The 27,343-nt window shown below is 50.8% G+C and overlaps 1 protein-coding gene across 1 annotated transcript in view; it reads right to left on the bottom strand.

Moving 5' to 3' along the window:
* Ajap1 (adherens junctions associated protein 1) overlaps positions 1-26,453 on the bottom strand; it is a 116,211-nt gene extending 89,758 nt beyond the window's left edge. Inside the window, exon 1 of the mRNA XM_004657701.2 lies at positions 26,348-26,453. Coding sequence (XP_004657758.1) covers positions 26,348-26,376 — 29 coding nt within the window. The 5' untranslated portion in view covers positions 26,377-26,453. The remainder of the gene's footprint in view (positions 1-26,347) is intronic.
* Between the last annotated feature and the right edge of the window lie 890 nt (positions 26,454-27,343).

Below are 27,343 nucleotides of genomic sequence, written 5' to 3'. Positions count from 1 at the left end.
GATAGCCAGAGTCACCTATTGGAAGAGAGACCTTCAGGGCGAGAACCAACCAGCCATGAAAGGTGATGTGCACCCAGCACTCCAAGCAACTATTCCTACTTCCAGAATGTTCTCTCTGTAGTTTTTGGCAAGACCAACATGGTCTGGTCATTTTTTCCTAAGGAACAGCAGGGAGGTTAGCAGGTGTGGGGCAGGACCTTCAGACTTCTCTGCAGCCTGCCCTTGGGCCATCCTACAAGCTCATCCCATCCTGGCTGTCGGCAAACCATGACGTATGGCTGCCCTCCCAGCTTGAGATGAAGCCACCTGGCCCTAAAGAACAGGAGAGGTGGGGAAGTGTGGGAAAGTGGGTGAGAGAAAGTCCCATGAAGAAGCCAAGAGGATGCAAGCACGGGAAGATGACTTGCTCAGCCTTTCTAGCCTTCTGCTTGGCCACGCCCCTCAGCGGGAAAGCCCTTGGCAGAATCCCCACCCACTCCTCTCTTGAAAGTGACACAGAACATCTGTGGCCTTTTGATTCAGCTTTTGTCTTTTCTCTTTTTCTTTTTTCCCCTAACTTCTGCAGCAAATACCATTGCATTTGTTCTTCCTGCTTTGGGCAAATTCAGTGACACAGCGCCCCCTTATGGCCTGGAGGCCACAAACCGCCCACTGTGTTTTCTATCCACCTGGTCTTCTCCCCCCAGACTTGTCTGAAGATCTCGTTGAGGGACGTGTCCTGAAGCCAGAGGACGGACACTTGTCAACCCTGTGCTCTTTATACTCCCATCCCTCCTCAACCCAGTACTTGCTGGGCGGAATGTCCCAAGAAGCAATGTCACCTATATAGCTTTGCACCATCTGAGGGTGACTGCAGAATCCCTTCAGTGGCTTGATATCTCAAAGTGATGGTTCCCTGGCCAGCATCTGGCCCCAGGAGGGACAGAGCCAGGCCAGAGCTTCCCTGAGCCAGCTGGACCGGAAACTTTGCACTCAGTGACGCACCGAGCGTCTCAGCAGCCAGCGGCCTCTTCTGGGTTTCTTTGCCAAAGTTTGGATTTTACTGATTTGTCGTAAATAAACTCAATTTTCACTCCCTTCACACAAATCATCTTTTTTTGGAACTGCTTAAAAAAAAAACGAGCAAATGCATCGGAGATGAGGAAGTTGGAGGAGCGTGACTAACACAGAGGCACGAAAATGAAATAAGAAGGCAGCGCCCGGTCGCCGTCGCTGCGGCAACGGGAACCAGCCAGGCACGGAGCTGCTCCAATGGCTACTGAATGCTGGGCGTCAGGAGGTGCAAAATGGGCAGTGAGTGGCCTATGCAGTGGCCATCACCACGTAGGGACATGCTGTGGCCACAGCAGGGCTTCATCTCAGGCTCAAAGTGTCCGACCCTGAGAGAAGCTAGAGCCGGCCAGCAGTGTCCTGCTGACAGAGCAGCCACTTAATGGCCTTGTTGCCTGCAATCTGGCTGGCGTGGGCTGCCCACTGTCAGCTAGGAGGTGCAGAGACGCCTGGCCCCTGGAGTAACGTGTGCTGCACGGTGGGGAATTTAAGTGCCACTGCAGAGGGCTTTGCCCTGAGCTTAAAGGTGCATCTGGGACTATGGACTGTCCTATCTACTATAAATGTTTGCACTTACACTAGGGCCATGGCCACTGGACAGTCCGGCGATGTGATTTAGGAGGGGCCTTTCTGTCACATGCTATCTACTCCTGCTCTCAGGGAGTGGAGTCTGAGGTGGCCATGAGGCAGTCAGCCACATCTGTGTGGCTGAGCCCAAGAAATCCTCTACACACCAACACCTGAGGCATTTCCCTGGCTGATAGTGGCCTGAGCACTTGTGTCACTGTTACCAAGAAAGCAGTGTGACCCAACTGCACAGAGAGGGGACAACAGGGCCCTCGAGACCCCTGCCACATGTGGTTTAACCTTCTTGCCCCTGCTTGTCTTGGATCTGTGTCCCCTCTCTGTGTTTGACATCCCCTGCCAGTCTTGGGCACGAATGATGGAGTCTGAGGGTCCCAGCATCACAGAAGCTACAGTGTGGCTCACTTCTGGCACTGGCCCAGGACAGAGAGGAGGGAGAGAGCTGCCGTGGGTCACACCCCTCCATCCCCCATCACAGGGATTGCACTCCCCAGCCTGCTGGAAGATGCTCTGGATTGCGCCCGAGACTTCTCCTCCATGGCCACATGGCAACGTGACTCATGCTGGATCTGTGCAGAATCTGTGTTTGAAAACGCTGAATGTCAAAAAGGAAGAGCAGAGGCAGGCAGTGTGACAGAAATAGGCGCTGGGAGTTGAAGCGAGCCTTTCGTTTGCTTGGAACTTTCTGCCAGATCTCCTAAAACATGGGCGGGCAGAAGAAGAAGGCGAAGGTTGCCCAACGACAAAAGCTTTTCGCTGCCCCAAAGCCCCCAGGAAGGGGTCTGGACACCTGCAGTGGAGAGCCCAAGCTGGGTCGCACACAGGCCACTCTGGGCCTCAGGCTTCACAGAAACAGGGGACCCTTGAGCCTGTGATGGTTCATCTCTGGTTATCAACTTGACAGGATTTAGGATTATCATGGAAACAAGTCTCGGGTCAAGTCTGTGATAGATATTCTAGATTAAATTAGTTGAGATGGGAAGACCTGCTCTAACTGTGGGTGGCACCCTTCACAAACTGGGTTCCCGGACTGTGTGAAAAGGAGAGAGCTAGCCACGCATTCAACATTCAGATTTCTCTAACTCCAGCAATGTGACGCCAGCTTCCTCTTCCTGCAACGCTTTCTGTGCCATAATATATTCGTACTCTCTGGAACTGTAGGCTGAAAGAAACTCTTTTCCTTCCCTAAGCTGCCTTCCAGTCAGGTATTTTGTCCCAGCAATGAGAAAGCTTTTGGCTTCACATCAAGCTCCAAGTGTCCAGGAAAGATAGGGTCTGCAGGAAGCCCATAATTTTGCACAGTTCATCAAACAGGGACACATACTGGAAATGCTCCCCAGATGACTTGATCCCCTACTGAAGAGTCTCCTCCCTGAATTATTGGGGAGTCCTCACAGCAGTCTTCTGGAACCCCAGATCAGGAGAGTTCTGGTTGAGCTTGAAGCAAATACAGAAAGAGGAAAATATCTTCTACGTGGGCAAGGCCCCTGCAAGAGCAACATCTCCAGCCCCAAGACTGGGCACCCATTCCTGTGTAGGATCTTACTCCATGCCCATGGCCCACTAGGGTTACGGGTCATGACCTCCTTCGTATTGGAATGACTTTGGGTCCAGAAGCTTCAGTGAGATCTGGTGGAAATAAAGTCCATGGCGGAGGCCCAAGTGACCAGGAGTGCTCCTTCCACCCCGGTACCACTTCCTGTCACTGCTAGTGTGCACTCTGTGGGGACCAGCCTCTGAGTGTCAGGGGTTCAGGGGGAATGGAATCGGATGCTGCCTGAGCAGGTGTCAGGGCCGTGGGTGCCCTGCACTGGCTCTGATCCGCTCAGGCTCCGGAATGAGCAGCATGGGGGGAGGGGTATGTGCTCATTCAACAGGTGAGACAAGCCGTTCTAAGCAGTCTCAGCAGAATGCTGTGTTCCCATTAATTACCTTCCATGCTCATCCAGGGATTCAATTTTGCTCAGTCTCTGGATTGATAAAAGTGGGGGAAATAAGCGACTGATAGCTTTTAGATTAGAAGCAGGGCTAACAAGGGTTCCACGTTTGCATGTCAGCATCCTTTGATGAATGAGGATGTGACGGGGACACCGAACTGTGAGGGACACTGGGGAAGGACTGCAGGAACTAAGTAGGCTTGACACTGACACGTGGGGAAGGAAGACTGAGGAAGAGGACGGGCCTACAGTGTGGGTTACAGTGCAAATGCCCATATGCCCATGAGCTGCCACTGTTATTTAGGAAGATTGTCACCACGAAGGTAGGATTACTGTCAGTCTACTTTGAACCACGGCTCCTTCTATAAGAGGCCCACCCCACTCTCAGCTCCACCCCGTGAAGAAAGACAGCGGCTATGCCTGGAAAGCATCGAGAGAACTCTAGCAGAGTCGTATGTGTCCTATCTCGGTCTCTGAAGAAATAGGAGACAGGATATGGACTCAACTGCTTTATATGCTGAGATGATGTCTCTAAGAAGGGTGTTTCTTTTGAAAACTTAAGTTCCCCTATGGCTGGAAAGATGCCTCGGAGGTTAAATGACTTCCTGTGCAAGCATGAGAACCTGAGAGGGCCTGAGACTGCCGGACTTCGAATCTCCAGATCCCTCCCACTGCACCTATAAACCCAGTCCCATAGGGGGCAGAGACCTGAGAATCGTTGGAGCCCCACGAGCTCCAGTATCAGTAAGAAACTCAGGTTCAAAACAAGACCCAACAGAAGAGTTATGGCACAGGACACTCCAGCCACCACAGCTGAACGTCCCTGCTGCAGGCGAGCATTTGGAATGCCACATCCCACCGTGAGCGCACACACGTGCTGTGCCTCAGCATGCATGCCGCTTGAGCGCACACAAAAGAAAACTAAATCCCCAATATCAACCATGTGTTTACACGGGCTTCTCCCCACCTCCAAAAGAGAGAATGTCGACATCCCGGAACATTCTGTAACATTCCAGGACTTATCCGGAAAGCCTGTTCTAGTTCCTTTGGATTTGCTCTTGAACTCTCACTTCTCCTGAACAGACTGTTTGGTGGGTTCTTTGGAATCGGACCCTACGTATGGGTGGGGCTGGGAGGAGAGTCCTCCATCTGTTCTCTGCTCAGCGACCTGGGCACCTATGTGGAGGGTGGACAGCGTACGAGGAGATTGGTTCAGGCAGTGTGGTTTAGAGAGAGCAAGAATGCCTCTCTAGATAAGAAGTGACAGCTTCCCGAGCCAGGGTTTCACTCGGGAAGCACCACGATCGTGGTGTGAGGCTGGGTCACAAGATTCTTGTTAACACAGGTCCAAGCTGGTGTCAAACTAAAACGCCTAAGCTGCTTTTCAGTAAACCACACAGCTCAGTTCTAAAGGCCTGGGACAAGGGGACAGCAAAAGTCACCAAGAGTAAGATTCATCCCAAGGGCAATTGCATTAATCCACTCCCCAAATGGCTCATAATCCCTGCTTAGCTCTGAGCTTATAAAAGTGCCTCTTCCCTCTTGCCTGAGCCTCCTCCCCAGGGAACGGCTAGGCATAATGCTGGACAGAAGGGCTGCTCCATGGCCAGCACTCCAGCACAGGTGCTGAGGCGGCCAGTGCCTTTCTGTTCTCAGTGATGGGGAAGCACAAGGGCCTGGACTGGCCCGAACTGCCATCGAGTAGTCCCCATGTCTCCAGGCAGTCACCATCCTCCCAGCCCCGTGAAGCATGCTGACACAGTCATCCTCCACGTAGGGAAGGGGAGGCTCAGAGGGACCATGGAAACAGCCCACATGTGCTGCAGCAGTGCCCTGACATGGCAAAGGGGGCAAGTCAGCCCTGAAACATTGGTACCATGTACGTCCCCTGCTATGCCAAGGTTCTGTAGTGTCCCCCACAGGCTTGTGCTCTATGTTTTGAAGGCTGTGGAGCCTTTAGAAGGTGGGCATGACTGGCAGAAGTATGTCACTAGGGGAAGCTCTGGTCCCTGCTTCCTGGTGAGCCATGATGGGAGAGCCTCTGTCATATGCTCTTGCCATAAACTGAGGTGCTCTGCCACGCCTCACGTGCCATGGTGAATTCCCTCTGAAACCATGAGCACCCTCCCCTTCCTTCCTTAAGCTATTTTTGTCACATACTTGGTCATAGTGATGAGATGGGAAGATACATTCCTCAAAACATTGAGAACAGGGGGCCGGAGAAATAGCTCAGCAGTTAAATCTTTGCCTGCAAAGCCTAACAACCACGGTCGGATTCCCCAGTATTCACATAGAGCCAGGTGCACAAAGAGGCACATGTATACGGCATTCATTTGCGGCTGGAAGCCCTGGTCCATTCTGTCTGTCTTCTCTCTATCCACTTGCAAATAAATAAATAAAATATATTTTTAAATGACAACAGAGACACAGATATATGCAAATGTATGTTCACAGTTGCATTCACAATGGCCTATAAGCAGAACAGTCCCATGTTCCTCAAAGAACAAATTGACAAGCATGTGGCAGGGTCTTACACTGGTATCATACTCAGACATAAATGAGACACTGATTTTTGCTATAATGTGAGTGACTATCACAAACACCATGTCAAGCAAAATAAGTCAGGCTAAAAGGTCACCTATCGTAAGATTATATTTATAGGGAATGCCAAGAAGTGATCAATCCATAGAGACATGAAGTATACAAGCTAAACAGTTACCAGTAAGGTAGAAAGTAACAGAGTTTCCTCCCAGGGTGACAGAAAAGTTGCGGATCTAGAGAGTTGTGATGGTTGACAGTGGCTACATGCCACTGTAGGGGTATATTTTCAATAGTTGACATTATATTAAAAAAAATAAACTAAACACATGGGTTAGAGAGATGGCTCAGAGGTTAAGGCACTTGCCTACAAAACCTAATTGACCTGGGTTTGATTCCCCAGTACCCATGTAAAGCCAGATGACAAGGTGCAGCATGCATCTGGAGTTCATTGGCAGTTGGCTGGATTCCCTGGTGCCCCCATTTCTCTCTCATTCTGTGTCTGTTTCTCTTCTCTCTGTCTCTCTCTGCTTTCACATAAAATAAAATAAATATTATAAAACATTAAAACAAAAACCTAAAATGTTGGCTTACTCTGGGCCCTCTTTTTGACTGAGTGAGTCTCTCCTCCTAGAGGCTGAGATTGAGTCCTTTCAAGTGGCTGAATCAGAGTTCCTCTTTTGACTGGATCAGAGTTCCTATTGGTTGAACCTCAGATCCTGCAGGTGACTGAATCAGAGTTCCTATTGGTTGAACCTCAGATCCTCCAGATGACTGGATCAGAGTTCCTATTGGCTGAACCTCAGATCCTCCAGGTGACTGAATTTGAGTCCCTTCAGTTGACAGAGCCTGAGTTCCCCTCTGTGAAATTCAAACATGGCCTCGGTCCTTAACAACTTCCACCCAGTTGTGACTCAGAGCCGTGGCATTCCTACTAAGACAGCTTAGAACAATGGAAGGGCTAGAGGGATGATGAAGGATGCATGAAGCCCACCTTTTCCACCATCCAAAAGAAAACACACTCGACTCCATCAGGGACTAAGTAAGGGATAACAAAAGGCAGGCAGGCAGGGCCCAGAGACCTCCACTAGGACAGGCTCTGACCCACGGGGCTCAGCTCTGGACACGAGCAGCCTGTAGAAGAGACGACAGGCCCTCACTCCCCGCCCCCTCTCCCAGAGGCGGAAGCAGAGGAAAGTATCTGCTAGGAGTTCTCGGGCACCACTCTGCTGACTTCGCAGGACCTTAGAAAATTGCTTAGCTCCACTCTGCCTCAGTTTACCCATCTGTGAAGTAAGGCTAATGATATTTCCTGACCTCAGAACACTGCTGAGGGATCCTGTTAATTAAGTATTTGAACTTCTTGGCAGCACAGATGGAAAGGGCGGAGGGGACTAACTGGTAATTTTCAAGTTCACTGACGCTTTGCACCCCCACACTCCCACAGCATACACACAGGCACACACATCCGATGAACCCACACATGCACACATGCCTCCACGTATACAGACACCCACAGCATACACACACATACTTCACACACTTACACAAATGTACCTGCACAGACACTTACAGCATGCACACGTATACATACACATACATCAGACATACACCAACAAGAATGCACCTGTCTGCAGTCACCCACGGCATGCACACACATCACACCTACACCTACATGTCTGCACGCAGACACCTACAGCATGCATACACATACACATGCTTTTTTTAAAAATTTATGTGGCTTTTATTAGTTTGCTTAGAGAAAAAAAAATTAAATTTTAACTTTCATCTTTGGGTACAGTGGAGATAAACTGCAGCTATTTGAGAGAAGATACCTACATGATGATTAAGAATCTTGGAAATCAAATCTTTAAATTTATGTTTTGAGGGAAAGAGATTTTTTAAGTAACAGAAGGTATGGGGTAAATTTTAATGAAACATACACATACTTTTACACACAGCAAATACACACCAACACATAAACACATGCCTGTAGACATCCACCGTGTGTGTGTGCACATGCGCCCTCTCTCTCTCTCTTGTGCACACACACACACACACACACACACACAGCAGTCCTGTGAGCTGCCTTATGGGGCTTTTAGTGTTACTACTACTCAGGGTCAGCCGCGCACAGGGACCACAGAAGTTGCCCCCTCTCATGACACTCTCCTCTTCTACACTGACTCCTTCTGGTGGCTTATACTCTCGCAGCTCCAAGCTTGTCTCCAAGTTCAGTGGTGCACTTAGACCAACGAAGGCTGAGTGTATGAGGTGGAGGGAGCCAGGCCTTCCCCAGAGGGCAGGTAAGAGCTCCAGCAGGGGGTGTCTTCTGGGGGTGGGTTATGCAACCGGGAACCCAAAGGGGAGTGTCAGAGCTGGCCAAACTGCTCCCTCACCCCCAGGGCTTGGTCAGCTTTCTCCCAGCAGACTGAGAACTAGGTTGGGGTTATAGCATTACTTTCCCGCCAGCTAGGCTGTAGTGTCCACTCCCCCTCCTCCTCTGGGACTCACTCTTGTCAGGCTCATTTCTGGATAGTTCCTCGGGCCACGCTGGCCAGCAGGATACTAGGCTCTGCCCACAGCTCGCTTAGCTCTGCCTGCTCCAACTCCCTGCCACCCCCTCTTTCCCCAGGTGTGCCTTTCCTTTTCCCTGGGCATGAAGATCCTGCTTCCCAGGACCCTGTGTTGCCCCCAGGCTCCAGACTGAAGCTGGAGGCCAGGGCTCCGTCTCTGCAGGCCTCTTCAAACCAGATGCACTCCCACATTCTCTGGGGACTCCTGGGCAAGTGACTCCACCCTACTTGCCCCACCTCCCATTCTTGCACATCCTTCCCATCACCACTCTTCCTTATTCTGTTCCTTCCTTCTCCTCTATCTCTCATCCTCTTGCCCTCTTCTTCTGTTCCTTCCTTCTCCCCTGCCTTTCCTCCTCTTGCCCGCTTCTTCCCCATCCTCCAGGGCCCCACCCCAGCTTCAAAAACTTGACTTCCAAGATTCAGACCTTTCCCACTGCTCTCCCCCAGGGAGTTTCCCCATACTGGTCCAAACAGAGTGTCTGTCTTTGTCCAGTTCTCTGGCCTCTACATTTACATTCTTTTCCCTGGACCTCAAGAGGCAGGACCACTCCTTTGCCCAACATGACACCCAGCCCCGAAGACTCTCCCGACCCACACACCACTGCTGGTGAAAGCTAAGGCATCAAGCCCACAGCCAGCACAACTCATGGCCCACCCAGCTACTGAACTGCCTGCAGACCTCCAGAACCAGCAGGCTTGATGGTATCCCCAGGTGGCTGGTCCAGCTCTGTCCTCCCAAGGACACCAAGGTAAAGCCCTGAGGACCAAAGGCCAGTTAAGGAGCAAGGCCTGAGCTTAGGCTTCCATGGAGATAACCAGAGCAGCCTGGGAGGTACTGTTCACCATGCCTCCAGGATTCAGCTGAGAGCCAATGAATCCACTAGACTAGGCCAGGGCTGTAGCAGGAACACAGAGAAGGCCTTGAAAGCTTATGGGAACAATGCCATAGCATTGAGGGGGAGAGGGGTAATGGGGCCATTCCATTAACAGTTCCCGGGATTTTGAAATGTGACATCATAAAAATAAGCCTGCTTATTCTTGTCTTGAGTAACTGGCTCTTTAAAGAGTCCCTGCATTCCGAGCCACCGTGTCCCTCACAGGAAGCAAACTCCCTTCACCTCCGGGTGCAAGCTTGACCTTCTCCATACACAGCAAAGGGAGCAGAGTGGGGACAGAGCCCTGGTGAAAGGGAAATGTTCTTTCTCATGGTGACATGTCCCTTCTAGCCTGGGCGAGCATGGTCCTCAGCGGTCCTGAGGCCAAGACTCATGCTTTCGGGAGGGCCTTTGCTAAGACATGTAGAGTGACTTGAAAAAATTCACCCCAAAATACCCTGGTGAGGCATTAGAGATGGCTCAGCAGTTAAGGTGCCTCCTGCCTGGAAAGCCTAATAACCCAAGTTCAATTCCCCAGTGCCCACATAAGCCAGATGTACAAAGTGGTGCATATGGAGTCCATTTGCAGTGGCTAGAGGCCCTAGCACACCCATTTATTCTTTCTTCCTTCCTTCATTCCTCCCTTTCTCTTTCTCTTTTTCTCTGTCTCTCCACATGCAAATAAATAAATAAATAAGATATTTTTTTAAAAAACACTCAGGCACATGCCCAAGATTATCCTTGCCATCAGTGATCAGATCAGACCTTGCCTGGCCTAAGAGGGTTCTTGGTGACAACTGAAGAGTGGGTCTCATGGCAAGTGTCCTCTCTTCCCTCTGGGGTCAGCTGGTTCTGCATGCTGCTGTCCAAGGTGAGTCCTGTGTAAGCAAATCTGAATCCAGAGACACTTCACCCAAGGTTGGGACCAGCAAACAGAAGAGGCTGGGCTCATCTGCAAAATCACCTGCTTTTTCACAGAGCTACTCCTGACCTGGGCAGGGATAACATTCCTTTCAGACTCACTCTGCAGGAGAGCACACTGCAAAGGGGAGAAGTCCTCTGGCCATGTATAGAAAAGAGCAGCTGGGACAGAAAAGCTGGATGTTGGTCTCTGGTCCAGATCAGGCTTCCTTCAGACATTGGCCCCGAGCATGTCAATAGGCTCTCTGGTCACAAGGGTGCTATATAGCCAATGTCTTTCCTACCAGACTCGAGACACTAGAAGTGTCATTTTCATCCCTGTGTCTTGGCACCCATGTGTGATGCACATGAAATGAGGCAGAAAGACAATTGATCTTGGATACTGGGCTCAAATCCTATTTTCATCAGCCTGCTTTAGTCTGTTGGACATCATATTCCTTGCATGGTCTCAAATCCAATGAGCCATCTTTTTTATGTATTTATTTATTTATTTATTTATTTTATTTTATTTTTTTAATTTTTTTTGTTCATTTTTTATTTATTTATTTGAGAGCAACAGACATAGAGAGAAAGACAGATGGAGGGAGAGAGAGAGAATGGGCGCGCCAGGGCTTCCAGCCACTGCAAACAAACTCCAGACACGTGCGCCCCCTTGTGCATCTGGCTAACGTGGGACCTGGGGAACTGAGCCTCGAACCGAGGTCCTTAGGCTTCACAGGCAAGCGCTTAACCGCTAAGCCATCTCTCCAGCCCAATGAGCCATCTTTTAACATAGGAAGGACAAGATGTCACAGCTCAGAGGACAAAGGCCTACCTCCTGGGGTTAAGCCCCTGCTCTAGGTATTAGTATGTGGCCTGGGATAAATCACTCAGCTTCTCTGTACCCACTTGGATAAGGAAGGTAAGTAAAGCACCCACAGGACAGCCTCGCTGTCAGGACCAGTGGCAGTGCATTCAAGGCGAGGATTCCAAGTGTGGTGGCTCAGTGCCAGCCATGCATTCACCAGCATGCCCTACAGACAGATGGACACCTCCACAGAGGGTTTCAGCCCAGGATTACAGCAACAAAGACCCTCCTGGGCTGGCTGGAAACAAACCCATGTCTGCACAGCAGGACCAGCCTTGAAAGGCCGCCACCCGAGCTGACACCGCTCACTCCCCACAGCTCCAGAGCTGATGATCAGAGCACTTGGCAGCCATGCAGGAACAGCGAAGGTCCACTTGCCTCACCCTTTCAGGAAACTGGGTCGTTTAGCTCCCGGCTCCAATGGGAAAAATCCCATCTTGGAATTCCATGCCCTCTGTTAAATGATAGTGTAGCAGAGCAGCAGAGCCCTGTGTCTCCCCAGGGTTCTCCCCGAGTTCTATCCTCCACGCTCCTGGCCCAGCAGGAGCCTAATGACAACCCACAGCCAGGGCTATGACATGCTCCACGTGAGGGACAGCCCCAGAGGCTCCTTGGAAGAAGACACATGACCTGTGACACTCTCTTGCTGGGCCCGAGTCCCATGCCACCCGAGTACAGGAAGAGAGGTGGAACCCTTTGGGCCCCTGGTGCCATCTGTCCTCCAGCTGAAGACAGTCAACTGGCCTGGAGCCCTTCTGCTAATGAGCCAAAATGGCTCTGCTCCCTACATCCCTGTAACAAGGGGAATGGCAAATGCTGCCTCAGGCTTCATCACACCATGGCTGTACATAGTGGACACCCAGAGAACGTTTATGGAAGGATAAGCAAACAAGTAAACAACAGTCTCTATGTAGCAAGCATGCCTCATTAGGGCACCAGAAGGAGAAAAATTTGCCCGAGGTAGGCACGAGAGGGCATTCCCTCATCGATCTGATCACACACAAGGAGCTTCCTGGGTGCCCACAGCATCATGTCTGCAGTTATAAAGTGCAGTGGAGGCAAGTGAGACGGGAAGAGCATCCACACAGAGGGACACATGAACCCAACAGCAGTGCTCTCTGGACCAGTGGAAGCAACCCAAGAGTTCATTCAGAGATGAATGGATGCACACTGGTATGTCCAGAAAACGGAATACTACTGAGGGATAAAAGGAATGAAAGCCACATGCTTCCATACAAACAACCCTCAAGACCCAAAAGATCACATATCACCTACTGCACATGCCCAAGACAGGCATACCTGGAGTAGCCAAGCCAACAGCAGAGGCTTCAGAGGAGGGGAGGCAATGCACTTTTGCTGGACACAGCCAGAGGGAGCTTGCTGAGGCTGGAAATGCTTGATGGGTGCCTAACTCTGTGAGCTGAGGAAAGTCCATCCAATGCTTCACTTAAGATGACTGGATTTCCTGTTAGGCAAACTACTTCAAAAGCCATACCACTTAGGTGCCAGGAGGGAGGGCTGACCTCTCCCTCCCATGCTGCATGTGCCAAGCCCAGCACTCTTGGCATGACCATGTCTCATGTCATGAGCACCAACCAGAGTGGTGTACTTGATTTGCTGATGTAGGTTTGTTTTTTTTTTTTAATTATTTGTTTTAGAGAAAGAGAGAGTATGGGCACACAAGAGCCTCTTGCTGCTGCAAGTGAACTCCAGATGCATGTGCCACTTTGTGTGTCTGGCTTTAGGTGGGCACTGGCGAATCAAGCCCAGGCTGTCAAGTTTTGCAAGCAAGTGCCTTTAACCAATGAGCCATCTTTCAGCCCCAGTCATTTCCATTTACTGCATTTATTAAATAGAAAAGTCAGTAACATAGGAATGCCTCCTCCACCCCCATGACATTCCATTAATGCCTGACTACCAAATCATCTCCCATTCTGACCGAGAACCTGTGGGTGCTGGAGAGACTGATTTCAGAGTGAATGGAACACACATAAAATTTACAAAGCCCTGACTACTCTGTTGTCATCTCAGCAGAGGCCTTTACTTGGTTTATTTTTTATCATTTTTAAAAATTTGTTTAATTTTTCCCAGAAGGCCAGTATGTAACTTTATACAGGAGACTGAGAAAGAAATTTTATATAAAACACCAAAGCCATAGGGGATGGTAGGAAGAGCATAAATAGGCCTTGGGATCCTTGAAGCCTGGTTTCAAACCCCAGCTCTCCCACTAGCCAGCTGTGCAAACCTGAGCAATTGCTTCACCTTTCTGAGCTTTGGTTTCCTCCCAGGGAAGAATGAGGACAGGGCATGACCACTGTGAGGATGGGTTGAGAGGACATAGATCAGGTGGATGGCTCGGGGGGCAGCTGGCCAGCTGGAGCCAAGGCATCAGTATGAAAGGCCAAGAGGTAGATCGGTTTCCACACCTTACCAGGAGGAGCTCGTGAGGCATCAGAAACTCACAGCCAAGTATAAGACAGAGCTTCCCATGTGTCACTGAACTTCAATGACTCAGTACTGGAGGGGCCCCACTCTCACCCCCATTCCTCTCATATTAGAACCAAAAGATAGTAATACTAACAAAGTCACCAGGGCCTCTGTCTGAGTGTGCCTGCCACTCCCATCCCAACTCACTGAACCAGAAAGAAGACACTGGGTGCTTTTGTGTTTTACTTCAAGTCTCCCGAGTCTGGTCATGGAGCCACCCTGGCGCTGACAAAAGAAAGTGGGGCTGACCCCAAAAAGGCTGCTCTATTTTCAGAGCTGACCTGGTTTACGTAAGGTCCTGGACAGCTCTTCTGACCCCATAATTATGCAGCAGGTCATTTATTATTGTCTCTGAGGATAGATCTCAGAGCTAGCAGCGTAGCTCACATGCTCCTACCAAAAGACACAGGCAGGGCTCCATCATACCTCATGTTTGCAACCCACACTGCAGAAAGAGAAGCACACTCACCTTCACGTTGTCCACCTGAAGAGGACACACAAACACAATGTACACCATACATACTACACATGCCTTAAACACCAAAACAAAATCACTGGTCTCCCATAAATGAGTAGATGATCTGTGATATAAGTTTGCATTTCTTAAATAAATGTCAAGATGTGTGAGTGTGTGTGTGTGTGTGTGTGTGTGTGTGTGTGTACAGGCCAGATAATAAACTCTGGTATCCTTCCTCAGGCACTGGCCACCTTTTTCAAGATAAAGTCTCTCACTGGTCTGGAGCTCAGCAGTTAAGCTAGACCAGCAAGCTGGGGAGCCCCAGGGACCCTCCTGTCCCTGCTTTCCCAGCCCTGGGGTCACAAGCCTTGCTCCTGTAAGCTCAGCTTTTTACATGGACTCTGGGACTCAGACTCATGCTTGAAGGCAAGCACTTCATTGACTGAGCTATCTTCCCAGGTCCTAAACATCTGGTTGCAAATTAACTGCACCCTTAACATCCATCGTCTCATGAGGTGCTCATGTGATATCTCACGTATCCTTTACGCAGCTGCCCTCGTGATGACATCTTGCAAAGTTGCAGAAACTGAAATAATCAGAATACTGACATCGATCAAGATGAAGTGTTCCCACCACCAAGATCCCACCCATTGCCTCATGTGACCGCCTCCTCCTCCCACTCCTCACCCCTTCTCAGCCCCCAGAAAGTATGACTCCACTCATCACTGTTACTGCCTTGTCTCTGGGATGACTCCATCGTCACTGTTACCACCTTGTCACTGCGACGCTCTGGCTTACTTGCTGTGTGCAGCTTCTTGCACATGGCTGTTACCCCATGAGGCCCACTGGGCATGTTAGGAAATTTTCCATACTTACGCTGAGCACTGTTCTGCGCATGGATGTGCCTGACTAACTGTCCACTCACTACAAGATCCAGCCATAGGGATTGCCCCCAGTTTGGGGCTACTGTACACAAGGCTTCTATGAGCACTCACATGTGGGTCTGCACACGAATATGCACGCCTGCACTTCTCTTGTGCAAGTTCTAAGAGGTGTGTGTCTAGGTTCAGAAGAGCCTGTGAAGAACTTCTCGAATGACTGTGGCACTCACCTCTCATCACCTCTTTAAGGGTGACCCAGCTTCTCCACATCCCTGCCTAGTGGTGATTTTGTCCCTCACAGCTTCCAATGGTAACATCTTCTGGTGCTTAATTTCTGGGTTTATATTTTTTTTTAATGTGTGTGTGTCTGTGTGTGTGTGTGACCTCCATCAGTCCCTTCTCACCATATTTCTTGAGACATGATCTCTCACTGAGCTTAGAGCTCACCAATTCTGCTAGACAAGCCAGCCAGTAAGCTCAGGGGTCCACCTGTCTCCCTAGCCATGGAGATACCAGTAAGTACCACCATACCCAGCCTTCACATGGGTGCTGGGTACCTGAACTCAGATCCCCATGCTATCATGGGCAGCGCTTTACTCACTGAGCTGGCTCATCAGCCCCTTCCAGTGCTTTTCTGCCATCTAAGCATGGTGTCTGTGAAGGGCGCCACCCAGCTGTCTCTGATGGGCAGCTGAGGCCTGGAGTTCCTCTGCAGCTTTAGACATCAATTCTTTGTCAGATGCCAGTGGGTAGCCCTCACCTTCTGCTCTGTGCTGTGTATGTTCCATCCCAGACAGCTTTTCCTGGGACAAGATTTACAATTCTGATGAGGTCCAATTTGTCAACTTTTCTTTTAATGGGCCACATTTTTTGTGTCATCTACAGACCCTTTTCTTGAAGATCTTCTCCTGTGTTTCTAAAAGTATATTATTTTACTTTTGGACCTTCATTCCGTGATACAATTTAATTGATTGGTTTAATAAGGCCCCATAGTTAAGCTGAGGTTCATTATGAGTGACTGTGCCAACCCTGCTCTTGGGTAAGGCTGTGTGTGTCCTCCACTCAATCGGCTCCATGTCAAAAACCAGCTGTGGGGGCTGGGGACACGGAAGAGTTGGTAAAGTGCTTGCCACACATACATGAGGACCACAGTTCAGATCCTCAGTACCCATGTAAATGGCAAACCAAAAACATAATAATAATAAGGTGGAGAGCAACTGAGGAAGACACGCAACACTGTTCTCTGTCCCCCACATGCACACACACATACATACACATACATACACATGCAAAAAAAGTATGTATGGGCACTACTATGAGTTAGTTCTGTTGTACTGGTTGACACGCCCATGTCTTCACATGTTTGTCACCTCCTTGCACACTGCAGCTATGTTGTAAATATTATAACTGGCTAGTCTACTTCCCCTGGTTTTACATGCACATTTTAGGATATCCTTATGCTATACACATACAGTTCTTGCTAAGATTTTGGTGTGAATAGTACTAAACTGTATTACTTAAGAGGAAAATTGATGTCTTCAATGCGTTGTCTTACAACTAATAACAATGGTATCCCTTCCATTTATTTGTATCTTCTTAGATTACTTAAACCAATACCATATAGTTTTTAGCATACAAGATGTGATCATTATACTTCTTTATATATATGTGTGTATGTATGTATGTGTTTCATGTAAGTAACTGTGAAGGTACTTGATATAGTTTGAATCTAGAATGTCCTCCAAGGCCCATGTGTGGAAGGCTTTGTCAGCAGCCCATGGCACTACTGGGGAAGTGGGGAGACCTTTAAGAGGTGGGGCCCAGTAGAAGGCATTAAGGCCATTTACAGTATGCCCTGAAGGGGGATATTGGGAGCCCAGCCATTTTCCAGCAACCATGATGCAGGCTGATGAGTCCTCTGCTTTCTATGGAACAGCACATCCAAACCATCAGATTCATGTGAAACTGCGAAAACTATGAGCTGAAATAACCCTTTTTCCCCTTTTAGTTTGATATTCTCAGCATTGGTTACACTAAGGGAAACCTGACTAACACAACATTGCATTTCTAATTTCAGTTTTGACATGTTCATTGCTAGTTAATAGAGATATAATTGCCTTTTGTGTGTTTATCTCGCTTTCTATGACTTTGCTCAACTCATAAGTTCTAGGGAGTTAGTTTTTTAAAAAATAAATCACAATCATATTGCAAAGAGGCTATTTTTTTTCCATTTTTTCTGTTTACCTTCCATTTCATTTTCACCCTGAATTGCACTGGATATAGCTTCTGCCCCTATGTGGAATAAGAGGGTTGAGAGTGGCCATCTTTCATTTACTCGAAGCCTCAGAGGAAATGTAGCCAGTTTCTCACCATGAAGAATGATGTTATTTGCAGGTCTGCATAGAGGTTCTTCAAGTTGAGGACTCATCTTTCTGTTTCTATTCCACTGAAAGATGATGTGAGTGTATGTCATGCTTCATCAAATATACTTTCTGCATCAATTCGTAATTCCATAATTTTTTTAAATTTTTATTTTTATTTTTATTTATTTATTTGAGAGTGACAGACAGAGAAAGAGGCAGAGAAACAGAGGAATGGATGTGCCAGGGCCTCCAGACACTACAAATGAACTCCAGATGCATGTGCCCCTTTATGCATCTGGCTAACGTGGGTCCTGGATAATCGAGCCTTGAACCAGGGTCCTTAGGCTTCACAGGCAAGTGCTTAACTGCTAAGCAATCTCTCAAGCACTGCATAATGATGGTAGAATGGAATTTCAAAGGGGAAAGGGGGGGGAGGGTATTACCATGGGATTTTTTATAATCATGGAAAATGTTACTAAAAATTAAATTAAAAAAAATAAAAAGAAAAAAATAAGAGAAATAATGAGAAAAAAAATAAATAAATTTTCTTTAGCTTTTTAATATGGCAGCTTGCAGAGTGATTGTCAGATATTGAACCATCCTTGCATTCACAGAATAAACACTACTGATTATGGTGTGCACTTTCTTTGCTTATTACTGAATTCCATTTATGAAGGTTTTTTTTATAACAGTTTATAAATTTCCATGAATAATTGGCCTATAGGTGTGTATGTGTGTGCATTTTGTTCAGCTGTGATTTCAAAGTAATAGCAGTTTTATAAAATGAATTGATAACATATAATTTTCAATGGCTCTTTCCTGATATCAGACTTTTTCCACTGGAATCTTCTTTCTCTCTACCCTATATTATTTTAAAGTTAAGGCATCCCAAGATAAAGAATCATGAAAATACTCTACATAGCCCAGCTATACTGTGGCCCACCAGTCAATATTGAGCCCCTTCCTGGACACTCCACTCTTGTAGGCCCTGGGCTCTGACTGCTTTCTGTCTTCATGCTAGAAAAATAGTGAAGAGAGGCCACACATCAGTGAGATGAGAATGTAGTGTTAGATTTGCCTAGGTGAAGGCTTTCAATCTGCTGTTCTATCACCCCCAAAGTCTCACAGATTTGAATTCAGGGTCTTTAAAGAGAATCTGTGTCCTGCTTAACAACATCATAACATTTAGAATAATTTAAGCAATATCAATATAGGAAACTGCCTCAAAATTCAGAGTGCACTGTCTGATTTGGACATAGCTCCAAACTGCAGACCAATGCTGCATCCTAAATCTTTCATTTGAATACCTGAGGAAGTATGTCACCAAGGACCACAGGATATAGCTGAGTCATCATACTCTGGGCACTAGACACATTTCTTGATTCTCAATTATGGACAAAACTCTACCTCCTGGAAGCCAGGGCTGGCAGTGAGCCTCACTCTTAATGGTACTCCCGTAGTCAAGAGCCACTCCTCCAAATCACCACACAAGCCACCACCAGCAGCCCAGCTCCAAAAGCAGCCAACAGTACCCCTAGGGGGCCAGTGCCCCTCTGTCCTCAGCAGCATCCAGGCAGACTGTAGGTTATGCCACAACATCTCTTTCACTTGGTTCCAAGATGGCTCCAGTCTCCTTTGGAGATGGATATGAGGCTAAAAACTGGTTCTTCACCCAGTGATGGAGCCACTACATGCCCAGATACGCAATGACCACAAAACCTCCTGATGCACATGCACCACACAAAATGCAGACCCCCACCCCCGTCTACCCCCCCACACACACAGCCACACATACATTGTGGTGCAATGTTCCTGAGAATTGTTATTTATTCCAAGACTTGGCCTTGTCCATGAAGCCCCCGGGTAGCATCTGTGTTGGGTACCACATGACAGGACAAGACAAGGCAAGTCCTCACAGGTGCAGCTCACAAGAAGCAGTCGGGGATACTGTGCCTCCCCGCAGAGCTACACGGTCCAGTCTGGTATTATTTGGGCACATCAGGGAAGATTCCTGGAAAAGTCTCTTGCAGTAGGTCAGCTCTGCCTTTCTTGGATGACCTACACCTTTTATGCATTGTGCTAGGAATGAGCTTGTTGAATAATACCTCCTATTTTCTTGGAGGTAATAGGATCCGAGGAAATAACTTTCCTCTTGTTGGTGATTTGGTAGGAAATGTCCATAAGGAACAGATGTTCAGTATAATGGCCACAAACCCTACATGGTCACCAGGCACTTAGTACGTGCATTGTGTCCTAAGAATGATGGACACGCCTGCCTGACTCTCGTACAATCACAAAGCAAAGTCAGTGCATTGATGTTATTATATGTTGACTCATATTGAAATGATATTATTCAGATAGATTAAGTGAAATAAAACATCAAAGTGGCTTCTACCTGCATTTCAGTGTGGCTACTGGAAATACCCCGGGGTGGCTCATATTCTATGTGAATAGAACAGTGCTGTCTGGAGTTCGTTTGCAGTGGCTAGAGGCCCTGGCACGCCCATTCTCAATCTCTCTGTGTGTCTGCCTCTTTCTCTCTCTGTCTGTCGCTCTCAAAAATAAACAATAAACTTAAAAACAAAAAAGGAGTCAGGTAGGAGTAGGATGGGTGGGAGTGGAGATGGGCACCTCCCTTTGCAGGAGGCATCCTCATCCAGTGATAGAGCCTCTTAAGAACATTATGCCAGACTGTGTGTATGGGCACGTGTGGAGTGTTTGGGGGCCAGTGTGTGTCACTGCATTGATCACTAGGGCCTTGTCCAGGTACCATGCAGTTCTTTCCTTCACACTCGGCACAACAGCAGGGCACTTGGAGTGGGTACTGGCTGTAGCTCATTAACTGAACCCTTCGGCCTCCTCTACACCCATAGGTACATGCACTGGCTAGAGATCGCTCCTCAAAATGAGAAACCCATCCTAGGGTCGACTTTCCCTAGGAGGCAGATAAACCCTCAGCCCCCACAAAAGCTGAGGGCTGCAGAGATATAGTCAGACTGCAAAGCCAGACACACCTTCACCAGCTGTGACCCTTGGGGGAGGCAGAGCCCCCTGTTCAGTTTTTTTTTTTTTTTTTTTTTTATTTGAAGGCGACAGACACAGAGAGAAAGACAGATAGAAGGGAAGAGAGAGAATGGGCGCGCCAGGGCTTCCAGCCTCTGCAAACGAACTCCAGACGCCCCCTTGTGCATCTGGCTAACGTGGGACCTGGGGAACCGAGCCTCGAACCGGGGTCCTTAGGCTTCACAGGCAAGCGCTTAACCGCTAAGCCATCTCTCCAGCCCCCCTGTCCAGTTTTGATACCTTCTCTCTATCCATTGCCAAACACACACTGCCTTCATGTCCCTTCCCATCCACATGTACCCTTTCTCCCAGGTTGTTAAAAATTGATGTTTTGTGTCGTACCAAACAGCTCATGATTGAAAGAGACTGATGGAATTATTTTCCTAAGCATGTCTGTATTCTAATCATTAAAAAAAAATTAATCTTCAGATCAATGAAACTCATCTCTACTAGTGGACACTCATGGTGGAATTCAACCCCAGTAAGCTGGGTTGAAGAAGCCATGTCTATTTGGGGCAGGAGAATGTCAAAAGCTTAAGGCTAGAAACTCTTTCCCAGATTTAAGCGCGGAGCCTGTGAGGAGCACAAAAGTGGGACTTGATGAAACAGGGGCACTGTGCCACGCCGACACACTCACGCACACACAGGCACTTCCTGCGCTTCTACTGTGCGCTATGCCAGCAGCCTTCCCCGGAGGTGATGAGTCCATGGGGGCAGTCAGTCCATGGACCCTGGGTTCCTCCCCAGCACAATGCAGGAAGCTCACCTGTATGCAGCCGAGCATCCCCAGAGACACCCTTGCATCCCCACGGCCAGGTCCAAGCTCCTGACACTGTCTCTGCCCCTTGCCAGCAGTCCCTGAGGTCGTGCTCATGCCGGGCTCAGAAGCAAGGCAACAGCCCAGGGACAGTATGCAGCCAAGCCCAGCGATGCTGCCACCCAATAAACCACCAGAGGAAGGCAACAAAAGGTGGAGGATGCAGCTGGTCACACAGGCTGAAGTCCCAGTGAGCTGACAGCGGGAGCACCATCAAGCCAAGTGGGGAAAGTGGAGGTGACAGGTGACATGAGCTGAGGTGCAAATGAGTCCAGCTCTGTGACCATCATTTTCAAAGAGTAGCGGGGGTGGGGCACGGGGTAGATCAAAAGCGAAGTCTCCCAGGCCTATGTGCAGACTGTAGGCATCACATCACTGTCAAAGACAGGAGTCTGAGCCCCTCCCTCCTTTTGCCCCAGGATACAGGAGGATGGAAAGTAGAATGGTGGGGGGGGGGGTGATAAAAGAGGAGAGATGGGGTTAGGAGGTAGGAAGTAGGAGGAAAGCATGAGGAAGGAGGTGGGGAGAGGGGCAGCAGAGGACTGGAAGAGGTGGGAAAGGAGGGCAGAGAGTGAGACAGGAGACCTGTCCCCTTTCAAATTTCAAATGCACGACGTCCAATTCTGCTAACCCTCCATTCTAGCCTCTTGTGGTCCTCACCACCCCGGTCTCCTCAAACCCATGATGGAGTTTTGTCTCCTCACCATCTGAAGAGCTTTTTGCAAAGAGAGAAGCCAGGATGCCATCACCCTATGCCTGTCTGTCCCAGTTAACTCAGGTCACCTGCCCACAGGTCCACACTTCAGCAGTGCCACACTGCCCCAGTGGCAGTAGGGAACTATCCTTAGTTCAGGCCTGCCCTGGAAAAGCATCTGGCACTCCTGGCTGATCACAGCTGGGCAGTAACTGCCCCAAGGCGCAGCGCCAGCCACCAGGCCAGCTTCCCTGGCTAGTCGGACTCTTGACCTGACATGGATGAAAGCTAGGCTTTCTGATGCCCCCAGGCTTTGGTAGGGGCACACTCCGGCTTCACTTGCTATTTGAGACAGCTTAGCTGAGTTAATCTGAATTATGTAACTACCACTCCTCACTCATAGCCTCACGAGTCACCAGCCGCTGTGAATTCCTGGAAGTGGTCTCAGAGCTTCGAAGAAGCAGGGTCTGCTGTACCCGCTTGTGGGCTCTGGTTCCAACCCCCCCCCCCCACTCCATCCATCCTCTCCCTAGGTCTGCCAGGCGGGAGCCAGGCGAAACTCTTTCCAGTCAGACTTCAAACACAGAAATCTAGATCAAGGATATATTTGGCTCTCCAACCTAATCTTTACATCAATTTGGTCTCCACTGACTTGTAACCCTTTGAAGAAAACCTGTCAGGTCCATGTTGAAAGCTCATGACTCCCACGTAACCCTCAGAGAGGAGACCACAGCTCAGGAGGCTGTGCAACCCACCCTCCCCGGCCCTGCTTGGGGTTGTGTGTTTGTCGGCTCTACAAGAACCAAGGGTTTTCCCCACAAAATCCTCAGGGTGAAGTCTGCCACTTTGCTTATGTCAAAGCCAAAGGAGCTAGGTAGGTGCAATTATCCAAGTGACCCCAGCAAGACAGAAGCAAGCTGTTCCCTCTCCAGGGACAAGGAGGGATATGGAGTTGTCTCAACTTGCTTGTGAGCTGCAAGCCAGCTCCCCTCTATGGGCACAGAAATGAGAAGGAAGCAGAGGGCTTAAATAAATGAACAAAGGCAGACTCGGGGTGGGGGTGAGCACGATGGGGTGCGCCAGTGTTACTGGAAGCTCAGTACTGCCTCCTAAATTCGCAGTTTTTTCAAGCATTATCGCCCCCAAAGAATATCACCCACCTCTGACACTAGATGGATTCCAGTTGCAATCAATTTAGCAGCAGCAGCTGGAAATCAGAGGGAGCCGGCATTCACCCCGTGCCCAGTGTTTGCAAAGGGAGCACTGACTCAACTCCTTCCTCTGAAGCCTGGCTGTGCAGCTTCAGCCTCTGGGGGACTTTACAACAGAGGTGGTGACAGCCAGCTCTATGGATCCCTGCAGGGAGGCCCAAACACAGTACAGCTCACACTGGGAATGCTGGAGAAACTATGAATGACATCCTCAAAGCACATTCAGGTCCTCCCCACCTGAAAGTGTGTTGGAACCTCAGGGTGGGAGCAAAGGAGAAGTGACTTTAGGGGACATGGCCAGGAGTGAGCCTATGGCTGTCTGTCTGGTCTTGAATACCACCCATCAAAAGTCAAAAGCCATGGGTGGCTCCTCTGAGCTCCTGAGGAGGGCGTGATCCCCACAGGCTGCAGGCTCAGAAACTACGGGGCAAGCTGCATGCTGCGTAAGCACGCCCTCCAAGCCGCCCAGCATCCGCCAGTCCCTGGGCTTCTCTGGTCCCTGGCCTCCCTCAAGGACTTCTTTCTTCATGCAGGGGCAAGTTGTTCAGGAACACTAATGCAACTCCCACCCAAAAAGGAAACAAAAAGGGGGAGGAAAGAAAGATGAGAGAGACATAAAAGCAGAAGGGCAGGACTCAGACTGCGCCAGCCTCCCAAAGCGTCCAGGATCGGTGTGCAGCTCCATTCAGACACAGAGTCACCAAGCCGGGCTCAGTCTGGGAGCTGCGAAGCCCCTCCCTCAGGCTGCACGCAGGAACCTCCTCCCTGTAGAGCAAGTGCGGCCTTCTGTCACCTCGGCTGGAGGCTCCATGTCTACCTGTCTAACCAGCCTCCAAGCTTGGCAGCAAGATGCCCAGAGCTCACCTGGGGAGCCAGCAGTGCAGCACAGAGCAAGCAGAGGGCTGTCTGGAAAGCAGAATGACACTTCGTATCTTAAGTAAGCAGCCTTCAGCTCCCAGTCTGTGTGCCCACCGACCATGATGAAAAAAACAAACCACAAACCATGAGGCACAGGCCTGGTTCGCGCTCCCCCCCCCCCAGCCTTGAGAGGTAAGACACTAACAGACAGAACCCCACTCTCCCATCAGGATATCTAAAGGTGACAGCTTTTCCTCTGGGCGCATTTAAAGAAAATTTCCTGTGCTGAGACCAGAGGGAGGAAAAAAAAATAGAAAAAAAAACTAAAGGTCAAACTTCAAAATCACCAACAGAACTATTTCTGAAAGCAAAATCTCATGATCTTGCACGGGGTCACTTTACAGGAGCTGTTGGTTGAGTTCTGGGCCAGAAGAGGTTTCTTTCCTGGCGGTTAGTTCTCCTTTCCCTCGTCAAAGCGCTCTAATCTTTCAATCTAACAACTTAGCAATTAAAAAACAAAATCTGTTCACATAGGTTGCTACCAGTAAGCAAGTGCCAGACAGCCACTGAGGAGGCAGTTAGGAGCTGTGAGGGGCTGCGCTGCGGCACAGGATTGGGACCCACTGGATCATTCGCGAGGCCCCAGACACACGCATGAGATAGGGCAGAAGAGCAGACAGCAGGCGGGCAGGGCACCTGAATCAGGGTCATCCCAGAAAAGCCGTCCTTGCTCCCCTGTTGTCAACACCCCTGAATGGCAGAGCATACACCTTATCTTAGGCTGAGCGATTCAGATCCAGCCAACACCTCCCACCCAGTAGAGTTAACCTCTCAAAGTCCACAGTGAAAACAAGCCAGGCCACCACAAGCAGCAGGAAGGAACGAACGAACAGGCAGGCAGTAACAACGTTTGACAAGTCTCAGTAGATGCGCTGAAGAGCATTTATCCCTGGGCGCCAAATCTTCTCATAAATCAAGGGCAGTCACAAACACTCGCATGCCAGTCCTCCTCCGATTTTTCAAAATCAGGACGCGCTCTTGGTCCTCCCTTCCTTGGCCCCATCCCCACCCCCTCCAGCTTCATACGGGTGGGGGTGGCTGAGGTAGCTTCTTCCAGCAACTACCGACCCCTTTTGTCCCCAACACGGGAGCGCAGTGCATCCCAGTGGACAAACTCAAGAACCGCAAGCAGGCTTTCCCTCCACCTACGTTGCTCCTCCAGGATTCTAACCCACCGACCCAAGCGCGCCAGCTCTGCCAGGGAGACCCTTAGCAAAGAAAACAAAGCTAGGGGAGGAGGGACAGTCTGCTTGGCCAAAGGAATAACGGTGCCTTGAGGGGCCACAGGCCGGTCCGAGGCAAGATCTAGAAAAGCCAGAGACACCGACGGGTGGGCAAAGTTTGAGAAGGGTTTTCCTGAGCAGCCCCACCATTGAAACTGGGCATGAGTTCCAGCTGGCCTGGGAGTCCCGGGAAACACAGAAGCCCCGGAGCGCTCCCGCGCATCCTGGGTGTGAGCGTGGATGGTCCTGGGGGTGCCTGTTAGCGCTCCCCAGAACCAAAGCTTTTCAGACCCAGCTGCCCAACAGCTGTGGAGGACCATCCGTCCCCGGAGGTCACCAAAACCCAGCTGGGTCCGCAGCTGGGAGCCTACCAGACTCCTGTTCCGCCCTGGGGCCTCCAGGAAAGGGACGAAGGGAGGGCGGGCCGAGGTGCTGTGGGCTTCTGACTTCCTCCAATTCTGCCTTCAAAGCTGTCGCGGGGAGCCTGGAGGTAGCTACGGCCCCCGCGCCCGCCGCGCCCAGCAGCCCGCGACTCTCCCAGGGCTCCTGGGAGGAGGCGCGCCGGGGCGGCTGGCCAGGACACTGCGCTGCTGGAGCCCCGAGCCGCCAGCGAGTGCGTCCGGCCGGCCCCGGGGCCGGGTTGCCGGGACAAGCGCTCGGGCTCCCGGACCCCAGACGCGCGGACCAGGGGGGAAACAACCTTTCCCTGAGGAATCTCCGGGCTCTGGGGCGCAGGCGGCCATGTACGCCGTTCCCCGTGCAACCCGGGGCCAGCTGTCAGGCAGCAAGTGGGGGGGGGGGTCCCTTGATTTGCAACACTGAGCGAAGGAAGCGCGGCTCCAGCTCAACCCAGCACCCATGCACCCCCACGCACCATGTCGCCAGCTGCCCGGTCGCTCACCTGAGTCCTAAAAGCTGTTGGATCCACATGGTCACGTTTCGGGGAGCTGAGCCTCAGACCTAGCTCGCCCGGGCCATCTGCGCGGCGCCCGCTCGCTCCCGTCCCGTGGCGCGGGTCTCGGGTCTCGGGTTTCGCTCCGCCGCCGCCCGCCGCCCGCCGGCCGCGGGGCGCACAGCGAGTCAGAGCGCGGCCGCGCGGGGCTCCATGCCGGCCGGCGCGCCACCGCCGTTGGGGTGCATGGCTCAGGCGGGCCGGCTCGCGGGGGCGCACATCTTCCGGCCGGGACACGGGGCTCGTGGTCCCCTCGGCGGGCGACACGGCGCGGGCAGCGGCGAGGCCGGGCGCACTCCGCGATCCGGGCCACGGGGTCCTCCGGGGAGGGCGCGGTGTCGCCTTCCTGGGCGGCGGAGAGCGAGGCCGGCGGCGCAGTGCACGGTGAGAGTCTCGCCAGAGCCCGGAACTGAGGAGTCGGCGTCGCTGTGGGATTTAGACAATTGCCCCTGGGGAGGACGCGAGAGCCCTCCACGCTCCGTCGGGATGAAGGGGCTCTGTCCGGGACTCCGCCACCGATCGGCGCCGCTCAAGTTGCCCGTGAGCTCCGTCTGAGCGCTTGCTCCGCAGACCGCGGGTGCCGGTGCTGGTGCCGAAGCCTTTGCAGGAGGCGAGGGGCGAAGGCGCTGTGGAGCGCGGGGCGTGGGGACGCGCGGCGGCGGTGCCGCGCCGAGGAGGCGCGCGGGGATCCCGGGCCCCGCCGCCCGCGCCCACCGCGCCCTCCGCAGAGCCGGCCGCGCCGCTCTGCCGCCTCCCTCCGCGCGTCTGCCTTTCGGCGCGCTCGCCCCCGCCTCCCAGAGCGGGTCCCAACTCCGCCTGCCTGGCCCGGCTCACGTCACCCGCCTTCCCCGCCCCTCGATCGGGAGCTGGAGCCCCCAACCCGGCCGGCCCGCTCCCTCTCGCCGCTCCTGCTCTCAGTGGCTGGGCTCGTCTAGGGGGTCTGTG

This window comes from Jaculus jaculus, chromosome 5 (assembly GCF_020740685.1).
Source record: "Jaculus jaculus isolate mJacJac1 chromosome 5, mJacJac1.mat.Y.cur, whole genome shotgun sequence".
NCBI classification, from domain to species: Eukaryota; Metazoa; Chordata; class Mammalia; order Rodentia; family Dipodidae; genus Jaculus; species Jaculus jaculus.
Note: the sequence above shows the minus strand (reverse complement) of the source record. Positions and strands in the feature narration are given on the sequence as shown.